At 43.3% G+C, this 23,506-nt stretch overlaps 1 protein-coding gene across 1 annotated transcript; it reads right to left on the bottom strand.

Annotated features, from left to right (window-relative positions):
- Positions 1 to 325: 325 nt before the first annotated feature.
- synpra (synaptoporin a) lies at positions 326 to 23,296 on the bottom strand (the record flags this gene model as incomplete). Its single annotated transcript, XM_080789270.1, has 6 exons — positions 326 to 568; positions 705 to 896; positions 1,691 to 1,889; positions 2,338 to 2,462; positions 23,052 to 23,117; positions 23,279 to 23,296. 6 exons carry the CDS (start codon positions 23,294 to 23,296, stop codon positions 326 to 328), a joined length of 843 nt encoding a protein of 280 aa, XP_080645396.1.
- Positions 23,297 to 23,506: the final 210 nt, after the last annotated feature.

A 23,506-nucleotide genomic window follows, 5' to 3' on the forward strand; every position in this document is an offset into this window, starting at 1 on the left:
TTTTTCCCCATTACAAGCAGGAATTGTGTGCAGAATGTGTGTGAAATGGAGAAACAAGAAACAACATTTGGTGGTTTTGTTAGCTTTGTATACAGTAGCTGCAGTTGAAGCCAGCTCAACTCGGATTGTAGCTTTGTAGATTTTGTAGCAGCTACAAACGTCGGGCTTTGCCATTGAAAATAAATGCTAGCCTGTAGCTTTGTAGCTGCCCGTGTGGATGCGCCATAAAAGTGAACCTCATGCAGCTTTCACTCATATGTTACCCCCTGATTGCCCTGGTTTTGAATGCACAAGTTTCGGTCACAAGTTAACACGGCACCTCAACTTACATCTGATTGGAGTAGGCTGTAGGACCGCCCACTGGGCTGTACTCAGACGGTTGGCCGATGTCGCCCTGGGCGCCATAGCCACCTTGCTGGCCCTGGAGGTATGGCTGCTGGGTGAAGGTGCCCGCCTGTTTCTGAGACGCTCCGCCGGGTTGCCTGGCGGTGCCCTTGTGCCAGCCGGTCTCCTTAAAGACAAACCAGATGTTCCCGGCCCACAGGACAAAGTTGAGGAAGCCAAAGACCTGGAGAGACAGCAAAAAATATAATTGATTGAAACCTTCATTTCAGGGAAACCCATTGAGATCAGGGTCTCTTTGTCATTTGGCGCCACACACACATCCAGGTGGGTATTACAGACAGACCAATAGTGAAACGTACCACTGAGGTGTTGAGTCCTGACCAGCGAGGTTCGAGCACGGAGCCACACCTGTTGTTTTCGTCTTTGCAGGCGGAGATGAGGAGCCGGACCTCGTCGGGATCCGTGGCCACCTTGACGTCTGCCAGAGCTTTAGCCCAGGCCGAGGAACCGATGAGCCACATGAAGGAGAAGACCACCGTCACTATGAAGTCCTGATGGGGCCAAAATGAAGACAAGAGGAAGACATGTGAAGCAAATGGGACTTCTCTTCGTCACAGCTTAGAGACCTGATTCATATGTGTGAAGTATGAGTATTATGTCACTGGATACAGATCATGTGGTATGATCTGGTCATAAATATATCGTTGCTGTCGGACAGAAACCTCCAATCACCATAATATTCAAACTTTTTAAGTCTGTTTTGAAAGTGGACTATTCCGGTAAACAAATCATCACAAATTAAACATAGTACTTCTTCCATCCAAATCTCGTGGTTCGGGGCAGGCAGAGGTCTGTTGCCAGGGTGATCCGTCCGGTTAAATCTAGTTGCTCTGGTTGGGTTCGTAACACTGTTTTATTTTCACCATGCTGGGTAGTTGGCCCTGCGATGGCTAGTCAGCTGGCGGGCTGCAAACCCCAGCCTCGGTGGTTTTGATTCCAGAGCCCTCAGGAGGATCGAAGGCATCTTGTGGAGCCAGCATGTCACTAACCAGACTTTAAGAGAGCTAGCCCAGCTTCTCGCCGCAAGTGCGTTGGTATGGCCACGTCATCCGCCTGCCAGAGGAACATCCAACACGCAACCACTGGCTGGATGTAATATCCCAGGGCCTTAAAGCATGTAACGTGACTTTGGCACAAGCTCAACACCTTTCCCATGACAGACGCAGATGGAGAGACCTGGTGGCTATGGTTGACTGACTCTACACGCCCTGAAGTGCAAGAGGACTAAGTAAGTATCACTGTCCCTAGGACACAGTGGGACAGAGATGGTGGTTGTTGTACTCACAACGAGAGGACCGCGGTTGTTCTCGCGGTACTTGTTCTGGAAGAAGATGTAGACCACGGTGGCCATGAGGGAGTAGAGGAAGGTGAAGACCGCGATGGTGACGAAGAACTCGGCAGAGGAGGAGTAGTCTCCGATGAGGTACAGACGCTCCCTCATCATGCCCTCACACAGGGGGGCCTCGAAGGACACCTCGTGCAACCTTTCACACACACACACACACACACACGCACACACACACACACACACACACACACACACACACACACATTTTTTTGTCCCTCTAGAGTAGACCAAACCTCTTTCCCGAAATACGGATCAGAATAGAGGGTATTATTTTATGGCATCGACAGCCCATACATCAGAAAAGTCTAATATGATTGCATTAAACGACGTTAAGCAATGTTAAACTCACTTTGACACTCATTTTGCCACTCGATTAACATAAACGTAAAACATAAAACAATATACGGATTCTAGAAGTGGTTAATGTAAAAATAAAAAAAATCACACCTGTGTGAAGTGAGTGGGGCAACTACCACCACTCAAAAATAGAAAATAAAACACTCTTTGGCGCCCTCCCTGCAGTAACTCTAGGGGTCCCCCTAGAAGACCCCTTATTCCAAACTGTGCACACAGGGAACACTCACCTGAAAGGATATGTAAAGTCGATGCGGATGCTGAGGTTGCTGGCGGCCCTTTCCATGCAGTCCACACTCACCCTCAGCTGGCCCGTGAAGCCACCGCATGTTGCAAATGCAAAGATGGCAAACAGCTGTGTTACACACACACACACACACACACACACACACACACAGACATTTTAACAATGTATTCATGTCCACATAAAGGGGAGCATACAAGGATGAAAGTACAGTTAACTTAAGGTTACATTCACAAAATCATGGCATAATGTCATCACGTAATGTCTTCATGATACAATAAGCATGTCACTCAGTCAGTACTATACAGTGTCTCTCCGCCATGTCCGCTCCTCAGCCCTTTATTAGTGTATTCGTTTTTGGACGTTTACTTTTGTATTCCTGTAGTTTATTGCCTTGGTAACTGTATCTTTTTCTTCTGTGCCTTCCTAGTATGCCCCTGTGTGTTCAGTTCTTTGTTAGTTTGTTATTGTTTAATTGTGACGTGATTAGTTTCCTTCTGTTTTCAAGTTTATATTATAGTGGTATTTAATTAATCAATTCATCTCCAATACAGACACTACTCTGAATATTAGCTGTCAAATATGTAAAAATGTCTGGGTTATCACGCATGCACGCACGCACGCGCACACACGCATGCACGCACGAACAAGAAATTCTTTAACCCAAAGGTAGATGCAGAAACTTGGGAAACTCAGTATTTCAGGATACAGATCATGATTACAGGATGCATCGCCTCCTCCATATAGGGCGACTGCCAATTATCACGCACACACTGATGTGTGGAATATACCGTACAGCAGTGGTTCCCAAAGTGGGTTCTGGGTGCCCCCGCCCCCAGGGGTCTTTGAGGAGCTTCCAAGGGACAAGAGCATCAAAGGTATCAGATCTACAAGCTCTTTCGAGCTTGAGGTTCTACTACTTTTGATGCTGTTGTGTTGTGTGTTTGTTTAAGTTTAAATATGGAGATCAGATGTGCAACGCGGCCCATGTAGCAAGAGGATCTGTAATGAAATGCATTAGTGTGGAGCCTTGACACCAGAATTGTCTCTTGCTGTGAGGTTATAGGTGTTAGGGAATGTGCCGGCTGGCCTGTTGAGAAGATATGGAGGAGTTAGCAATGAGTTACTGTCCGGACGGAAACCATAATGTAACTACTTTTCAGAAAAAAACGAACAAAAAACAAACATAAAAGCCAATTGAGACGCATTGAGACGCGTGGAGATATTGGCTATTTTTCTGCTTCGGTTTGACTGTATGACAAAGTAGGGGTGTTGTACGGGGGAAAAAATAAACATAGACATATGGAGTTAAGAGGTTCCTGCCCAACAGCAACGAGTGTGTAGCAGGCGAATAAGGACACAGAATCTCCAATCTAGCAGAATGAGATTTGTTTCCCCCCAATCTTTCTCCTCTCAGAATGAGATTAGAAACTCTCCAGACCATGAGTCAGGTGGCAATGCTCCATTTATGAAGCAATAATAGATGAATGGTGAGTACTGTTGTCAGTGGCATCTGTGCAATGCCATTCATTCACAGCTGGGACAGCAGCGAATGGCCATAGCTGAATGGTTAGTGAGCCCGCCTATGACTCTGGAGGGTCACAGCTATGATTCTAGCTCTCAGCCATGTCAAGCGTCCCTGAGCAAGACACTTAACTCCACTTAAGCACCCATACGCGCTCCTCTGTGGACAGCACTCAGCTGGGTGAAGCTGAAAACTTCACCCAGCTGATCGGTATCAAAAACGAATGTTGCCCACAACAATGAATCAATATCATTCAATTAAAGCACTTCATGGTTGGGGCGCACGCACGCACAATGTATGGCAGGTATAACTCTAGTACGGATAGCCATGAAACTAAATGAGAACTAGAAAGAGGCAATTCTGGGAAATTGCAAAGTGTGATTGCCTACATCGCAGCCGTCGAAAATGGAATCGCTTTTGGCTCTGCGTTGATTAAGCCACCCTCGACACGTGATTCAGATTTGGGATGGATCGGACATTCCGTGTGTGAATTGTGGCGTTTTTCGTACAATAGGCCCCTCCCACTAACTTCGGAAGACGATTACGGCCGAACGATAAAGAAAATCTAAATTCTGACTGTGCTGTTTTAATCGGATAGGTCCGGAGATCATGTGTACCGATTTCTGTGAGATTTGTGACATTTAGATTTTACGACCTACGGTTCAAGAGTTATACCCAAAAACTTAAAGTTGGCTGTTATAGCGCCACCATGAGGCCGACCGATATACTTCTACGGTAATTATTTTGAGTAATTATGATGAATCTCTCCTCCAAGTCTTGTAAGTATAGCCCTTACGGTCTCAGAGGAAAAAATACTTGAAAGTGAGTTTTTGCATTTTCCCATTAATGTCTATGGGGAAATTTAATGCACTAATTAATTCATATCAATTAAAGTATCCAACAAGCACACGATTCCCGATGTAGCCCGTCGTTTTGACATATGGCTCGAGTGCGTGCGACAAAAACTGTGGGAGATATAACACGGCAAAATAAAGTTTATCTAGTATAATAATAAAGAAAAGGGCACAAAAGCAATAGTATGATTGCCCTCAGGGCATACACACTAATAATCAGTAGGTACACCAAATAGGTGATTCACTTTTGGGTAAAAATAAAAAAAAGTCAAAGGTCTGCCCTCAGGTGGAGCAGTGGTAAAGTGCCTGCCGACAACCACCGAGGTGTACGGACTGGCGGCGGCACCCGTCAGGTAGTGTTGGCCGAGAGGAGTAGGACGAAGGCTATACATCCTCCCGGTTAGGGCTCCTCACTGTGTGGGGTGAGCTCCTCACAAATGTGTGGGGTGAGGAATCAATTGGAATAATGACTAAATTGGGTAGGGGGTAAAAAGTAGCAACAAAAAAAGTTAAGTCAAACGATGTTGATCACAATAACACGTGTAGCATTTGAAACACATGGGTGCTGTTAACAAAGTGGCACTAAGGGAAGGCAAAGCCAGTGAACCTGCCAAAAGTCATCTCCACTATGATGCTCGCACGCATGCACACACACACACACACACACACACACACACACACACACACACACACACACACACACACACACTATCTCCAATGCTGTACCTTGTATAGTAAACTTGAACTTACCGGAGCTAATATCACCATACACATTTAGGACGGGAAGATACAAACTGCTGCTAGTTTAAATTATAGGAGTTCCAGAAGCGCTCGCTGCCATGCTGACCATGAAACCCAGGCTACAAGAAGCCCACTGATAATTAAACAGCACTGCATCTTTCTACTCCTTGTCCCAATCTCTCTTCTTCCTCTCCCTCCCTGTTGCTCAGTTAGCATGAAGTAAAGGAATGAATGGGAGAAGGAGACCGAGTGTAAGGAGGAGGGAGTGTGAAGAGAGTGAGAGAGAGAGAGAGAGAGAGAGAGAGAGGGAGAGGGGAAGAGTGAAGGTAATTATACTAATTAACAGAAAATACATTGAAACCGATATTTATAACCAACTACACCAACAACTAAATCTTGCTCATCTAGGTTGATTGATTTATCGAGAAGACAAACTCCAATTAGACATTATAGGTGCACATCAGTGACATCACCCAGGCCAATTTCTATTATTTTTAAAGATTTGTTTTGGGGCTTTTTCTGTCTGTATTTGATAGCGTAGTTAGTACAGTAAGCTGACAGGGGGAGAGAGATGGAGAGTGACAAGCAGCAAAGGTCGTCAGGACCGGGAGTCGAACCTGCGACACGCTGTCAGGCTGGATTAGCAGCCTAGGTGCCTGGACCACTAGACCGGCCCGGGCCACGCAGGCCATTTTCAACCATATCTTCATACAGTATGCAGTTGGTCCTCACTAATGCTACTTATAAAGTTGCACCATTTCTATCTACTGTGGGTGCGTCTCAGAGGTGGGCCGCGGACAGTTCAGTTTATATACCAACGACAGTGGGGATTCCAAGCGAATGGAAACCACAGCCTTTCTCTTCCTTCCTGGAATGTTCGCATGCTGATATAGAAGCCATTGTCTTTGCATCAATAAGACATCAAAATTAACATAGATTATGTCATTGTTTGGCAGTTTTCTGAATTGTCCACAGCTCACCTATGAGATAAAGAGCAAATACAGAAATGGTACCATGTTAAAATGAGCATTAGTGAGGAGTCTGAGGTCCCATTGTATGAACAAGGTTCAACATGGGGGAAGTGCTACTGCTCCTTTAATTGTATAGGCAGAGATTTAGCCTAAGTTTTGTGTAAAGTATTATGTATGTGGTCCTTGGTCCTCAACATACTGTAAGGGCCAGATCCCTGTGGTCAGTGCCATTGACTTGACGACTAACATGTATGCCATTGAAATGCACTGGCAGAATCCACCCTCATATAGGTAGACTAAAAGTGCGGTGTGACCATGCCCTTAGAGCTGAAGACAGAGAAAGTTTGACAGAAACAAACGTTTGTGTTCTGCTGCATGGTTCATAGAGGTTATAAGCCTAATGGGCCGTTGCATTCAGATATTCAACCAACACAACACACACACACACACACTCTCCAATAACAACTCGTGACTGAATGTGAATCAGTAATGTTGATGAGTGAGTCAATGCCAGCGAACAACTCCAGAAAACACTCCTATTGTGCTATAGATTGAAAGAATGTCCACGTTGTGGTTGTTGTTTCTGCTCCTGCCTACTCCTCAGTCTGGTCCAAAGAGACCTCATTATTAACCACTTAAACCCTATGTGGCTGATCGGAGTCTCTCAGGGTCCTTTCTGTTGTCTGTTATGGAGAAAGCTTTCACTGAACATAGCCGATAAGACAAACTCACAATGCGGGGTGTGTGTGTGGGCTTGTCGATCAACAATTTTCTGCAAAAGCTTTTACACACACACACAATACGGATGCTGGGGTTGAAGTGGTTAAGCTTATATGTTTCTCTGGACCCCTGCTTTGCCATACTTAGATACAAAGAGAACGATACTTGGTTGTGCAAACAGTAACCGCTGACTGCTTAATTGTCTCCACCAGGCCGAAGGCTTGGGGACAGAGTATGTTTCGCTGGTTGTTTTGCTGGTTGGTTTGGTCACTTGCGTCAACCAGACACAGTTCAAAGCAGTCCTTGGGGAGGTCAGTCAGGCTGTGTGAAAAGGTGGATCAGTTTGACGCCAAGAAGATTGGTAAGATGGAGCCTAAGAAAGAGGCTCCTCCTAAGAAAGATTAGATTGTAAAGGATCAAGGATGCCGCTGTGGTATCTGATGGAACCACATTTCATTAATATAGCCTAATAATGTTAAACTAGACAGACTAAATTGTTTCACATCTAAACTAGTAGGCCTGACCAACAGGACGTGTTTGGATAGACGCATGGGCACCATTCACAGCTTGCACTCTATGGTAAATAGCTACCGGTATAGGCCTATTGATCTAGCTTGTTGATAGCAGCATCTAGACCAGAGAGGTCTCCTGTTGTTCGATCTTGCTGTGACCACACAGTGACTTGGACCATTTGGTCTGGGTGTTAAATGACTGTCTGTTTGAAATGTGTATTGGGCTTCTTTATGGACTAGCCAGAACTGTCTATGTGGGGTCAGTGTCCTGAAGCCGTCAGGCTGAAGGGTGCATGCATGGCTCAGAAACCCTCATTCGTCTGCCTGTGCCTCCGGCTCCGCATATTTAGTATAAGTACAAGTATTTAGTCAAGTCTTTACGTCTGTTTATGGGCTCTATAGGGAGAGGAAAAGCACTCATCTCTCTTTTTAGTTCATTTACTTCACCGCCAAAGAACAGGAGAAGAAAGAGATGAGGTTCTTCACTGACCTCAGCTATGGCCGCCCCCAATGGAACAGAATGTTTTACTGAAATCAGACTGAAGCTTCATGCTTCAGGCTAGGAAGATGCATGATGAAGAGCTTATTTTCTGTTTCAAACAAACAAACTGTTGCTGTCCGTACAGCAGTAACATTTAAACCTTGGACGTTGTCAGTATTTCATATTGTCCACCACCGGTTTCACCCATTTATGTACCAATTGGCATCATTTCTGTTTGTTCATCGCCGTATCGACCCTCATCTCCTGCATTTGTTCAGTCCATTAGGCCCAGATAGATGCTTTCACATGTGTTAATTAAACAGTGATACAATTGAGCGCCTTGCAATATTAGCTAAATAGGAATCCCTCTAGTGATTGTGAGATCCTTACTGTACCTGAAGTTTATTACTCTACCATACAGATTAAATAAAATAAAATTTTATTCATAAACAAAGATTAAGTAGCGATGCTTTAAAGGTATCTGTTAGGTATTTGTTAAAAGGTTTAAGCACTATATTGTGATAGTAATCACTGCAATAGAGTGTTTGTTCTGGGTCTCATGTCTCTTCAACTCTTTGATAAACAGAAATAACATTTTTAGTGTTCCAGTTTCAATTTTGTCTGCTCATTTATTTGTGTAATCACTTTGTATCTAAATAAAAGTTTTAAGCAATATGGTTGAAGAAAGAAAATAAGTTCAATGAACATTGAATCTGATGAATCTGCAATAAACATTTAGAGTAGGGCTGCACAAATATTGCGATATCGATACAATATTACCGTTAAAATGTCATATTCTATATTTTAAGTGTTGCAACATTGAAAACTAAACATTGCTCAAAAAACGAATCGATATAGTGACAATATATCATATCGCAATATATTGTGCAGCCATAATTTAAAGAGGTGGAGGAAATGTGATAAAACTAACTTTTGAAGTTAATGTGAAAGCTATAGGGTCTGGCAATTGCCAGCTACTGCAATTCAAAATTACACTCCTATTCTGAGGGGGGGAAAATCCTTTTATGATGTCACTGATTGGCCTACATCATCATCATCTGATTCTGGTGAAATTGTATTGGTACAAGAGAGCCTACAAAAGGGTTTAAAACCCTGAGATGCCTTGTTTACATACAATTATGGTATGTGTATACAAATCTGTAAAATGGCCAACATGTTATGTTCAATTTAGGACTGTAATAGCTAAATACACACTTACACAGTATTCACAGCATGTGAGACTGCGATCAAGTACATTATCAGGTGGTTGATGCCACCTTGTGGCTGAAAGCAGAAACAGGACCCTGCATTCATAACAGACATAATTAGGGGGACACACAGGCCTGGAATCTCATGACTTGGCTTTGGTGATGTCAATGTGGCCTTTGTCTCAATGTGGTTTTACTGCATGGCATCCCATGGCCTCAGGTGTAGCCTCAGCACTGCATGCTTGCTGATGCCGCGCCACGCACACAGCTGAGACCACTGCAGGGAATTCTCTTCTCCCCTCCACAACTCTCGTGATTGTTGAGACACAGTACAGAAGCGCCAACAAAAAGCATGCATAAAAGAAATGTGCGAGCACAGGCACACACAAATGGCACAGAATATGCTGTACTAGGGATATAGTTCACCCCAAAATAAATTCTATATCAGTCACCCCAGCCTTGAATTCACTGAGTTCTCTTTTTTTTGGGTGTGGGGGGGGGGGGGGGTCATATTCCTGATCCAAAATTCCAATAAATAATAACATTAATAGGCTTTCTGGGATTGATATAGTACTCAAAGACGCTTTACATGCATGTGGGCCACAGCAGAGAGCAAAAAAGAAAATCACTATTAGGAAACGATAAAAAAGTAAAAGATAATGAATTTAAGTAAAAAAAGGGAGGCCAATATGCAATAGGCCTACTACTAATGTAGGTGTAGGTGGAAACATCATATGTCCAAAACTGTTACTTTTCAAGATCAAAGATCAAAATCAATAGCTAAATTAGGAGATCTACAAGTTAAATAGTTCAACTATGGAGATAAGAGGTTTCTGCCTGTCAGGGAACAGAGTTGGTCGGCAATGAGAGACACCAGGATTCTTGCGTGGTTTTCTTAAAATTGTATTTTTTGTCTTTTATTTTCCACATGAAAACATGACAGAATGACGAACATTAATTCTAGGCCCAAAATACAGGACTGAACTTGCCATCAAGACTGAGCTAACCAAAATGAGACCTGAGGGGAACATATATAGTGGGTGATCAAACCACTATTGAAACACAGGGGAAGACAAATAATAACATTTAAACATATACTACAAATCACTACAACATAATCCACTACAACACATCACAAAATCATAAACAAAAGAAACATAATTAAACTGAAATATCAAAATACATTTCTTCAAAATCATTATAAATTCAAACCTAAATCCCTGCCCAACCCCAATGCAAAGGGGACATGGTGCAGTCCAATTACCCAGCTCCTTATAAACCAATCTGAAGCAGCTGGCCCTTCTTTCCGTGACCAGCCATTTAAACTCCAGTACTAAAAGCAAAAACATATATAACTCCTGATAAAACAACTTGGCATTTGACAAAATATAACATATGGATGTGCACTCCAGTCTGTAACTTTATCACAATTGTAATAACCAGTGTGTCATTCAACCGGTTGTGTTGTGTAACTTGTGTGTAGTCCTTTATGCATGTACTGTAGTGTAGAATGTAGTAGTGCTGAAAATAAATATAAACTCAAAAACCGAAAAAGACAAGTTTCCACCATGCTTTACCAACTTTGTGTGGCCATCATATGACATATGTGGCCCTCACACTGCCCAACAGTGAAAATATAATTATTTAAAACCATCACAGTAGTCGTCCTTTCAGTGATTACACTGAGAGTTGTTTTGGGATTTATAGTCTCATTTACATTTTTTTATGGTTTTGCCTTTTGCCTCAATTTACTTCAGTTAATTAAATAAATATTGGATCAGGAATGCGACACAAATCTCCATGAAGTCAAGGCTTCATGGGCTGAGTCAGTCATTCATGTGATTTACTGTGATATGGTGAAGTATTGTACATTTGGGTATTTTTTGCACAATATTAGAGTGTAAAATGATATTACACATTTACACAAAATTATAATTATTGCCAATCTGGCAACACTGAGTTCCAGAAACACCCCCTTTATCCTTATTATCTCCCTCTCCTTCTCTCTCTCTCTCTCTCTCTCTCTCCCATATTACAGATGCGTCGTCGCCCTGTGATTTTCGGCATCGGGATTTTAGTCCCTCTCCACATTTGTGGCTGGGGCGTTTGAACAGGCGAGCGTGGCATCATGGAGGGGAGTGTGTGTGTGTGTGTGTGTGTGTGTGTGTGTGTGTGTGTGTGTGTGTGTGTGTGTGTGTGTGTGTGTGTGTGTGTGTGTGTGTGTGTGTGTGTGTGTGTGTGTGTGTGTGTGTGTGTGTGTGTGTGTGTGTGTGTGTGTGTGTGTGTGTGTGTGTGTGTGTGTGTGTGTGTGTGTGTGTGTGTGTGTGTGTGTGTGTGTGTGTGTGTGTGTGTGTGTGTGTGTGTGTGTGTGTGTGTGTGTGTGTGTGTGTGTGTGTGTGTGTGTGTGTGTGTGTGTGTGTGTGTGTGTGTGTGTGTGTGTGTGTGTGTGTGTGTGTGTGTGTGTGTGTGTGTGTGTGTGTGTGTGTGTGTGCGTGCGTGCGTGCGTGCGTGCGCGCGCGTGTTAAGCCCCCAGTGTGTTTATCTGCCTCTCCCAGCTGGCCTCCTCAGGGAAGCAGAGATGGAGCAAAGGGGATGGGGGGGGGGGATGGAGGAGAAGAGCGGTGGGTAAAATGGGTGCAGGGGGCACCGACAGAGAGTGGGTGAGACTAGAGAGAGAACGATGACGATAAACCTGGAATGACAAGTACAGGAATGAAAACAAACAGCCTGCGAGTGAATGTTTCTATACTGTCTACTTCAGCACACCATAGGGCCACTTCACCATAGGGCCACTTCACCTATCTTCTTCGTATAATTGGTCCTCACTATTCCTCATTATTCTGTCTCAGAGGAGAGCTGTGGACCGTTCAGAAACATGCCTATACCAGTGACATCGTCGGTAGCTGTATTTGGATAAAGTGGTGATAATATAAGGACACATTAAAGTATCTGACAATGTATAACGTCACCATGCCAACTTTGATGAGGCCGTATTGTGTTGTTCTAAAAACAACACAATTCCATTTCCTGAAAGGATCATATTTTGGACATAGTGGTGGTTTTAGCCCGACAGCAGATATATTCTGAAATAATGATACCTTCATATTTCCTTACTTGGCAAGTTCAGCCCAAAATAGACCACCTTAGGCTGGCTAAGGCTGTCACAATCTCCCTTATGGTCTAGTCCCCCTACTGGATTACCTGACGTGGATTATATTATGTGAACATGTGGTTATAGCACCTTTACTTCCCTGTTCCCTTGATCCATGAATTGGCCTATTGAACCTTAACCTCGCCTCAGGGCGGCATGTTACTGTACACCTGCATTTGATGATAATAATATTCTAAACATCATGCATGATGTGCATTGTGCAATATACAGTATACCTGCCACTGTGACAGTACACACGACATCTGTATGCATAGCTTTGGTAAATGAATAATAATTGGGCTATTTGAAAATAGTATTTTTATAACATATTGTGAGCTTGCAGATCTGCTATTTTCAAAGGATTTTTAAACATTTTGACATTTTGAAAATGGGACATTTCTGCATAAAAAGACTAACATTTATTTTTGGGTACATTACTTCTATAGATTTAAGTATATATACTATATACTATAGTAAATTCACAATACCAAACTTTTACTTCAACAGAGTATGTTTACATTGTATAAATACTTTGAGTTCTTCTCCACCACTGGGGGGAGGGTGATGATGATGATGTTGATGATGCCAAGTGGCATTCAGGCTCTAAGGTGTATACGTATTCATCAATGAGTGCCAACCACATATAGCACATGGCTTCCACCTGCTACATTCAATGATTATAGGAATCACCACAGTGTTGAATGCACAGCATGTTACAATTGTAGTCACCGTCTGTAGAGCAAAATCTGGGGCACCCTTTATGGAGATGAGAGAGAGAGATAGAGAGAGACAGAGACAGAGAGAAGGAGAGAGATAGAGAGAGAGGGAGAGGGAGAAAGAGAGGGAGATAGGGGGGAGGAGAGATATCTCATTATATTCGCATAGCCCCCCTTTCCTAATAAATGATGTTATCGAATAAGCTCTATTATGCTAATGATCAGCGCTGAACTTCCTCCCAAATATTTTATCTTATGAGGATTGGAGTTTTTGTTTGATTGTGTACAACAATCAAAAAAAAAAAAGAACAACAATGAACAGCCTCCGACTCCAACACTGTGGATGCATGTGGGTCCGTGGCAAATCCGTGCCATTGCAGGCACACACACACACACACACACACACACACACACACACACACACACACACAGTCACACACACACACGCACGCACGCACGCACGCACGCACGCACGCACGCACGCACGCACGCACGCACACACACACACACACACACACACACACACACACACACACACACACACACACACACACACACACACACAAACACAACACACACACACACACACACACACACACACACACACGGTCAACATGAATGTGTGCACGCCTGTCTGCATAGATATGCAATTATAATGTGCATACAGTACGTGTATACTTTAAATGACTATGAGTGTGTGTGTGCTGGATGGTAAAAATACCCCTCTCACTCCAGTCAGTCAGGCAGAAGCAATATAGCAATCGCTATGGTCCGCCAATATGAGCAATTTTACGGCAGCTAGTTAAGTACAAAACAGAGGGCCAAGAGGCCATCACACGCAGACTCCACACGCCTGATGCACACAATAGAGATGTTAAACTGTGACATGTGTTGTACAGTCTCTGGTAACAAACTGAGAGAGTGGAACGGAACGTGTGAACAAGAAGACAGGGGGATATACATGTATGTACGAGTACAAATGTGAGTGAACAGAACAGAAAAAGTGCAGCCATATTTACCTAAACCTCACGTCACAGGTTTTTCTCCACATGGCAAAAGCTTTGGTTTTCATTCCAAACTGACTGCTGTATTTTACTGGGGAGCCCCTGGATGGAACCCTCTCAAGGAACCCCTGGGGATTGTGGAACTTCGCCTCCCGAAAGCTGAGAAAGGATGCTAGCTGGCATCTGTTCGTCATTTCCGTTCACGAAAATATATTGTAAAATATCTATAAAATATATATTTTAATTTTAATTTCTGCTAAGCATATACTACACTGTACAGTATATGCTTCAAATCATTAGATTTACAGTTTTGACACCTTTGCACGACGGGACAGGACGGGGCTGCAATATATTTCAATATATATTATATATTTAATGGGAACATTTTTAACTCAAAACCTTTACGTCTGTGGGGTCCCTGAAACAAAATGTGTTGAGATGAGGGGTCGGCAGCCATGCACACATATACATTAATATCATTTTGGGGGTCCATGACATGAAAAGGTTTGACTGCCACTGATACTGTACAACATAAGTTGTTCAGAAAACGAAGACATCGTTTTGTCCTCAGGTCTTAATAGGTAAAGTGACATTACAGTAATGTTGATGCTGATACTCACTCTCTCTCTCTCTCTCTCTCTCTCTCTCTCTCTCTCTCTCTCTCTCTCTCTCTCTCTCTGTGTACTCAACTGTAAGCTTGACTGACCACAACAAGCAGGCAGAGAATCTCCATGTTATTTTAACAGTGTCTCTCTGGTCCTTGATGGTCGTCTTCTCCCAGTGGGGTTTCCATGGCTACTTGAAGTCAGGTGACCTGCAGCCCGGCCCCTGTGTGTGTGTGTGTGTGTGTGTGTGTGTGTGTGTGTGTGTGTGTGTGTGTGTGTGTGTGTGTGTGTGTGTGTGTGTGTGTGTGTGTGTGTGTGTGTGTGTGTGTGTGTGTGTGTTCTGTGTGTGTGTGCCCTGCAGTGACTGCGTGCGTGCATGTGTTTGGAAATCTCCTGCCTACCAAGCCTACCATGTGATGGCAGAATATATTGCCATATTTTCCAAACGCTTAGTTTAAACCAAGTTGTCAATCCTGTTACATAACTGCTCGGTTTTGTGGGCCAGTTTTTCTAATGCAACGTGACACAGCTCTGTTCACACATCTCTTTAATGCTCTGTAATTGCACATACATTTAACACTCTTGATTTGTGTTTGGCTTGTTTCATAATAATTGCTTTGTGTGTGTGTGTGTGTGTGTGTGTGTGTGTGTGTGTGTGTGTGTGTGTGTGTGTGTGTGTGTGTGTGTGCGCGACTGTGCATGCATGCGTGTTTGTGTGTGTGTGCATACGTGTGCATGCGTGTGTGCATTGTGACGTACAGTATGTGGAGGGGTGTTTGTGGTAGCGTGTTTGTGCATTTTCATTTACATGTGTCTAGCTCTGGCAAAATAATAAATCACTAAGAAATGCAAGGCAAGTAGCCTTTGCAAAGTGTGCGTGCAAGCGTGCAAGCATGCGTGCGTGCATGTGTTAATGTGTATGCTGTAGTAGCATAGTATTAGTTAACTGACATGAAGACATTTTATATGTCCCTCACAGACAAATGGTTGTTTTATATGGTTAGAAAAATATGTTTAGACAATTAGCTAAACATTCAGGTTAGGGTAAGAATCAGACAGAGAGAGAGGAAGAGAGACAAAGACAAAGAGAAAGAAGAATCTCATAATGTTCCAAAAATAATATGCAAAGGCCATAACTAATACAAAAGACAAACTGCCTTCAGTGCCTTAGTCTTTGTTAGATTTTCATTTGAAAAATACCTTCAAAAGTAACAAGTGGCATGCAGTGCAGACGTTCTGCGCTTCAGATCTGAACAGGAGACGGAGAGAGAGAGAGAGAGACAGTGACAGACACAAGCTGTGTTTCCATGGTTTTGCACAATACGGCTCTTGCCTGAATAAAATCCTGAATGGAAACACCTCAAAACGTATTTCCGCAAAAACCCTTTTGCGCTTGAAGAGGGTTTATTTTGGCCTATATCGGGGAAAAAAAGGAAATACGCAAATGGGGTATGGAAACACTTGCGGAAAATATTTCTAATTAGAAAGCATTGAACTCACATTTATATCGCTTTAGGACAGTTGGAAAAGGAAAAAAACACGCAATGGTGAGTCAGTGGACTAGTGGAGTGAACGGGAGCGTGGGTGGGATGTGGATACATACATTTATGCCTGGTGACGCGAGGTTATCTGTCTGCAGGCGCTCTTGCTCTCCCCCGGTATTAAAAGTGCGTTGATCATGGAGGTTAGATCGGTCAAATTTCTCCAAAACAGCTCGGAACGGACGAGGGGAGACTAGTAGTCAACAACATCAACATGGCCAAAATGGAAATGAATGTACTGTCTTCGCGTCCATTCACAAAAGTCGCAGGACAGGGGTCCCTCGTCCCTGTACTCGAAAACAAAACTATACCAGACCCTGTCAAGTCAACAACACACGCCTATTTATGTGTGTGTGTGTGTGTGTGTGTTTGTGTGTGTGTGTGTGTGTGTGTGTGTGTGACATGATAAGATAATCGTGTAAGATTATCCTGTAGTGTGTGATGCTATCAGATTTCAGATCGGGTATAGTGTCTTAACAGAACATGAAACGGTAAAATAAATGTCAGATAATGTGTCTCACTTGACTGGCAAAATAGCGCCACCTACTGCTTATTTATTTATTTAAGAAAAACACGCTTTATTTTTTCGAAAATTCTTGATGGAAAAGCACCTACAGAGAGAGAGGAGGAGGAGAGAGAGAGAGAGAGAGAGAGAGAGATGCGGCCTCATTGGCCAATCATGTCTGCCACAGACAGGCCGACCTTTCCCTGCGCAGACCGCAGATCATTGCTCACCGAGCTGAGACAGGATGCAGCAACTCAACTCTGACCTGACCCATCAGGAAATATCCCGTCAGATCCCGGAGCTATAGTCGCCTACCATGACCCGAGCATACGTATTAAAAGGGGACACATCTGTGAATATATCCCATCAGACCCAAGAGAAATGACAATAAGGCAGAAGCGCTTGACGCATGCATGTAATGATGATGAAAAAACAAACAATGGGATTTAATGTTTGTGTTCTCTTCATTGTCAATGGCGTTTTTTAAACAAACATTGAACTAAAAACAAACATTAAACCTGTATATAGGAGGGGCAAGAAACGTAAGTCAAAGTCATAAGATTTGTCACACATGTTACCGCAGTGAAATTTGTTCTCCACATTTGACCCATCTCTTTGAGCAGTGAGCCGCAGCCAAGGAGCGGTGAGCTGCAGCCAATCATTTGATTAGTAGATTTGACCCCCCCAATCCAACCCTTTGAGTGCCAAGCAGGGAGGCATTGGGTCCCATTTTTACAGTCTTTGGTATGACCCGGCCGGGGATCGATCCCCGACCTCCCAGTTTCAGGGCAGACACTCTAAACACAAGGCCACTGTCTGGTAATGTTACATAATATTGATATATGTTCCTCTCTTTCATCCATTCCACAGTCACTTGCATGCATGATCGTGTTTGTGTATACTTGCATGTATGTACTCATGTACTCAGTGCCGGTTCTAGGCCTTTTGAGGCCCTAGGCAACATATTATACAGAGCCCAAAATGTTTATAAACAAATCACAAATGTTTATAAACAAATCACAAATGTTTATAAACAAATCACAAATGTTTATAAACAAATACCAAAATGTTTATAAACAAATCCCAAATCCCTTGGTCCTACCCCCCCGACCATGAGACTTACTACAGGTAAACTGGTAGTGGTCCTACCCCCCCCATGAGACTTACAAATCCCAAATGTTTATAAACAAATCCAAAATGTTTGTAAACAAATCTCAAATGTTTATAAACAAATCCCAAATGTTTATAAACAAATCCCAAAATGTTTATAAACAAATCACAAATGTTTATAAACAAATCACAAATGTTTATAAACAAATACCAAAATGTTTATAAACAAATCACAAATCCCTTGGTCCTACCCCCCCGACCATGAGACTTACTACAGGTCAACTGGTAGTGGTCCTACCCCCCCCCCCCCATGAGACTTACAAATCCCAAATGTTTATAAACAAATCCCAAATGTTTGTAAACAAATCCCAAATGTTTATAAACAAATCCCAAAATGTTTATAAATAAATCACAAATGTTTATAAACAAATCACAAATGTTTATAAACAAATACCAAAATGTTTATAAACAAATCCCAAATCCCTTGGTCCTACCCCCCCGACCAATGATGTACTGTATGCAATGCATGCATGTTTGTGCATGTCACCAGTAGGAGCCACTAGTACCAGTAAGACGCCCTGAGGACCTCCCCCTAAAGGGCGAGGTCGCTTGCACGCATCCGCCTGGTTGACGGCAGACGGCAGATTGCTAGGCGAGCGCTAGCACTTTGGCATGGGGCTCAGATCAACGTATGGAATTAATTTTGTATATATGGACCGTGACTTGAGTCACAGTGTACAGGGTTTGATGAGGTCAGATCCACATATGGAATGTCAGACCAGGTCAGCTTCATATATGGAGATCTAAGGGTTTGAGTGTGCACAAGTGTCTACCCCGGGGCAAGTCACATGGCGCTGACATCACAGGACTGGGGAATGAGGAAAAGAGGTTCCGCATCAACAATGGTTTTCTGTGGAGTGCCAGACCTGCAAACTCCAGTATACAAACAATTGGTGTGTGCCAATAAACAAATGGAAATATGCGTACTTTGTCCGGCATTTATTTAAAATCTTTAGAATCTTGTGGGGGGGGGGGGGGGGGTGCACTGTTAGAATCAGCCGGGATTCACGAGGGTGACTCATCATCGGCGATTATAGGAGGCCATTGATATGATTGCGTTCACTGTGTAATAATTATTCTAATGCTAATTCATGTGATGAATATACATCAGTTGCATAATATCGTTGCTGTTGGGCAGAAAACTCAGATCTCCATATTTCAAATTTAGTTTTTATTTTTTCCCTACTGAATGCCCTACTTCATCCAAGAGTGCCGCAAAAAAGAGTGAAAATATCAGATCTACAAGACGCGTTGTGAGCTTGTACACAGGGCTAATTTCACAATTTGAAAATGTTTGTAAAATAATAATAAAAAAGGAACTGTTTTGGACATACAAGGTTTCCACCCGACAGCAACGACATGCCCAATCAACGCTACAATTTCACTTGCTTTCTCTCTCTCTCTCTCTCACACAAAGTCACACACACAGACGCACGCACGCACGCACACACACACGCACGCACGCACGCACGCACGCACGCACGCACGCACGCACGCACGCACGCACGCACACACACACACACACACACACACACACATGCACAAGCAAAGAAATGCACACAAGATGAAGAGTTGGGGCACATCTCAAAGGACAGCTTCTGCATGACTTGCTGGATGGAGGAGAGAAGGGGACCTTAAAGCCGTTTGAAGCGTAATATGTCATCCACTAACAGTGTGCCAAACAGGCCGAGAGCTGGCACTCACTCGCACACACACGCACAGTTCACAAACACGTACGTACGTACGCACACACACACACACACACACACACACACACACAGACACGCGTGCGCGCGAAAGAGCTCTCTTGCAATCCTCCAAACAAAACCTCTAAAATGGATTGTTATCATAGCCCTTTGCAGACTTCATTCAAAGCTTAAAAAAAGCACTAATGGAGGGAGACCGTTACACTGCAGTCAGCGCAGCCTGCAGCCGATATATTCAAGACTTCATTAGCAAAGTAAATGTCAATCGCTATATCGAAACACACATGCCTCTGGCCACCCGGGGCCAAGGAAACACACATGCCTCTGGCCACCCGGGGCCAAGGAAACGGATCTGACTGACAAACATATGTTTCCTCCTGGTGACTTATTCTGAAGAGTAAAGCGATACATAACAGTATATAGTCTGTCTAATAGGGCTCAATCTCCATTATTAACAAAACCAATGCAATTAATTCCCCGTGTACAAAAAATAAAAACACCTATAACAAACTGCACGGCAGCACAAAACCACACTCAATATGAACCACATTACACTCCGGTATAGAGTGTACTAAAGACCGGTATAATTAGTTGACTGGAGTACCCCAGGGTCATTGCTATAAGACTTCTCCTGTTTTCACTCTATGCGAAATATCTTCACCGAAAACAGCTGATCTACAAGCTCAAAGGGCTTTGCATTGTTACCCATGACTGTGAGCTTGAAAATCTCTGCTGTTTTCGCTGAATGTTCGTCACAGAATAAGGACATTATAGTGTTGATGTGCATGGTTAAATTTATTTTCGTACCAATTTTAAATTTTAAATTATTGTCCTACCAATTTAGTCGTTATTCCAATCAATTCCTCTCCGCACACATGCACATACATCTACTGACTCACCTGCCGGTGAGGACAGGAGCCCCCACCGGGAGGACGTAGACTCGTATAGAGCCTTCGCACGGCTTCTCCCGCCCCACACTGCCCGCTGAGAAGTGCCGCCCCCAGCCCCGTTTGGATACATGCAGTGACACAACACCGTCCCACCGGCTTCCCTCCCCCAAACGCGGGCCAAATTGAGTTTGTACAGACGATTGGCCACGCTGGATGCACCATGTTGGATTTGAACCAACAACCTCTGCGGTGGTGGGCATGGCACTTTACCACAGTGCCACCTGAGCACCTAAACAAAGCTATAGCGACCAAATCAAGCTAGATTTAGGCTTCTGCAGCTAATATAATCCCCAGGCCCCACTTCGAGAACCATCTTTTTATTTATATTAACACATTAGTCCAGCTATTATTGTAATAGGATGATGATATTACTGTTGGGTACAAATCTGTCTTCTTGAATGAATTCGAATACGTAAGTCATGATTTGAATTGTTTGCATCCTTAACCATAGCAGCCACAGGGGAACCTGGCTTTAGTCTCCTTCTCTTGAGATGGTAAGTGAGGAGCTACGGCAAACGGGCAAAGGTCAAATTTCGTTGCTGTTGGGCAGAAACCATGGATCTCCATATAATTATGTTTCAATGTTTTATGTTATTTATTTATTCTTTGCTCATTAATGCCTTATATTCGTTGAGAACAAATTATTCTCTTCACTTAAGTTCTCACACTAAAACCTACGAGTTGCACAGTACAAAACCACTTACTGTTGGCCAATTGGGGGGAGGGGGTTCAGCGTCTTGCTCCAGCTCTGTTTCGGAAGGTGGTGACATGCATTCACTTCCTCACCCAGATCTTTTTTGATCTTCGAACCGGGAACCTTTCATTTATAAACTCGCTCATCTAACCTTTAGAGTTTAGACCAATGGCCCCTGATATTATTATATAGAAGATGGTCGCCAAAACTGGAATAGAGAAAAATGCTCCCATAATGTGATTGGTATTGGTATGGAGTCCCTCACACACACACACACACACACACACACACACACACACACACACACACACACACACACACACACACACACACACACACACACACACACACAGTCACAGTCACACACACACACACACACGCATGCACACAGAGGCAACTCTGAGTGTTATCGTCATCATACAGATGGTGCTTTGGGTCATCGACTGGCTGCTCTTTTTGGCTCTGACCCACAATTGTAGCCTATATTATGTGTCCATCTTTAAATTAGTCCCACAAAAGACAGCCAAGAGATCTGAAATGGATGGACAGTTGGACACCCTTCTCAAAGGACTTTGTGCAACTGCAAGGGGACCCCAAAAGAGAAGATTTTTTAAAGATAATGTACAAGTTTGACGCGAGTCACGAACACTTTGAGGGCTTAGATTGGGTATTTTTAACATAGCCAGAGCATATGGTTAAAGTGGTTGAAATGGACATCCGCCTCCTTTTAAGGAACCCAGGGCAGGGGGTCCCTGGAACTCCTGCCTTATACTAATGTGACACAAGTCTGGTGTGTAAAGGTGCGTTCAGACTTGGATGTTAGAGCGGCGCGATTATACAAAGTCATTGCAAAGACAAGAATTGGTGCAGGGTACCAACGGGACGAACCGAGGCGAATATATGTATTCAGGTCTGAAGTCTGAACGCAGCTTAAGGTTCACGTTCACCCCTTCAGCTACATTGTTCACCCCTTCAAGCAACATTGTTCACCCCTTCAAGCAGCATTGTTCACCCTTCAAGCAACATTAGCCTATACACATGCACACGCGCGCACTACAGTCTACTTATATATATAAGAGAGCTCTCTTAATTGGCATTTCTCTATCAAATAACATAAATAAGAACTCATGCAACAATTGGAAATGTATGTATAGGTTATTAGTCAATATATGCTAATTAAGATGGGATCAAGCTGTTCTCACTAACACTCTGATTGTGATTTATAGAATCTCAGATCTCTCTTTTTTCCCTCTTTTTTACGGGCAATTATTGACAGACGCACAGGAATGGGAGAGAAAAAAAATGCAGAATGTTACAGTTAGGATATCATGCAGGTTATAACCAGTTTGTTCTGTGGCACAGATCTGAAGTGAACACAACCATTTTGGTCACGGCGGACCACTGTAAAGTGTAAACTGGATCTGCGCGCTGCGCGCCTAGACGGTCGGGTATATTATAACCACTTGAAGTTGAACCCCAACAACATCCATTATAATATTATACCGGGGGAAACATTAGCAAACAACATCTACATACAGCCTACAATTGGCTGTATTTTGGAGAAGAGATACTGTCGACGGGGGGGAAAGCAAATGTTCTTCACCAAGTTATTTCATGCAAAACAATAAGGGAAACTTCCAACTTACCCATTCCAAAACGCGGATAAATCCGAGAGGTAATTTCAGCACGTGGAATGTCCCCGCAGATGCAAGCTGTGCAAAGACAATTTTCACATATATATAAATCAATTCATTGATACTGGTCTGACATTTAATGTCACATACTGTAGTCTGTGTCTAATTAGGTCCTACACTGATTACGCGCACGTATGCAATTGAAAAGAGTGGGAAAGGCAAAAGAGTGATTTACGAACCTGATTGGCAGTATCCATTTCCAGAAGACTTTTTCACTAGATTTGAGTAAATGAAAACAATAACAAAATGCAAGTCAAATCCCCGATTGATAATGCGCGTTATGCGCCCCTCTCTCTCTCTCTCTCTCTCTCTCTCTCTCCCCCTCTCTCTCTCTGCTCTGATTAGGCTACTCCATACGGAAAGCATCGACTTGTCCTCGGCTTGTAGAATAATGTAAAGTACCGTAG

Source organism: Protomyctophum bolini (assembly GCF_963924005.1).
Source record: "Protomyctophum bolini genome assembly, chromosome: 2".
In the NCBI taxonomy this organism is placed as follows: Eukaryota; Metazoa; Chordata; class Actinopteri; order Myctophiformes; family Myctophidae; genus Protomyctophum; species Protomyctophum bolini.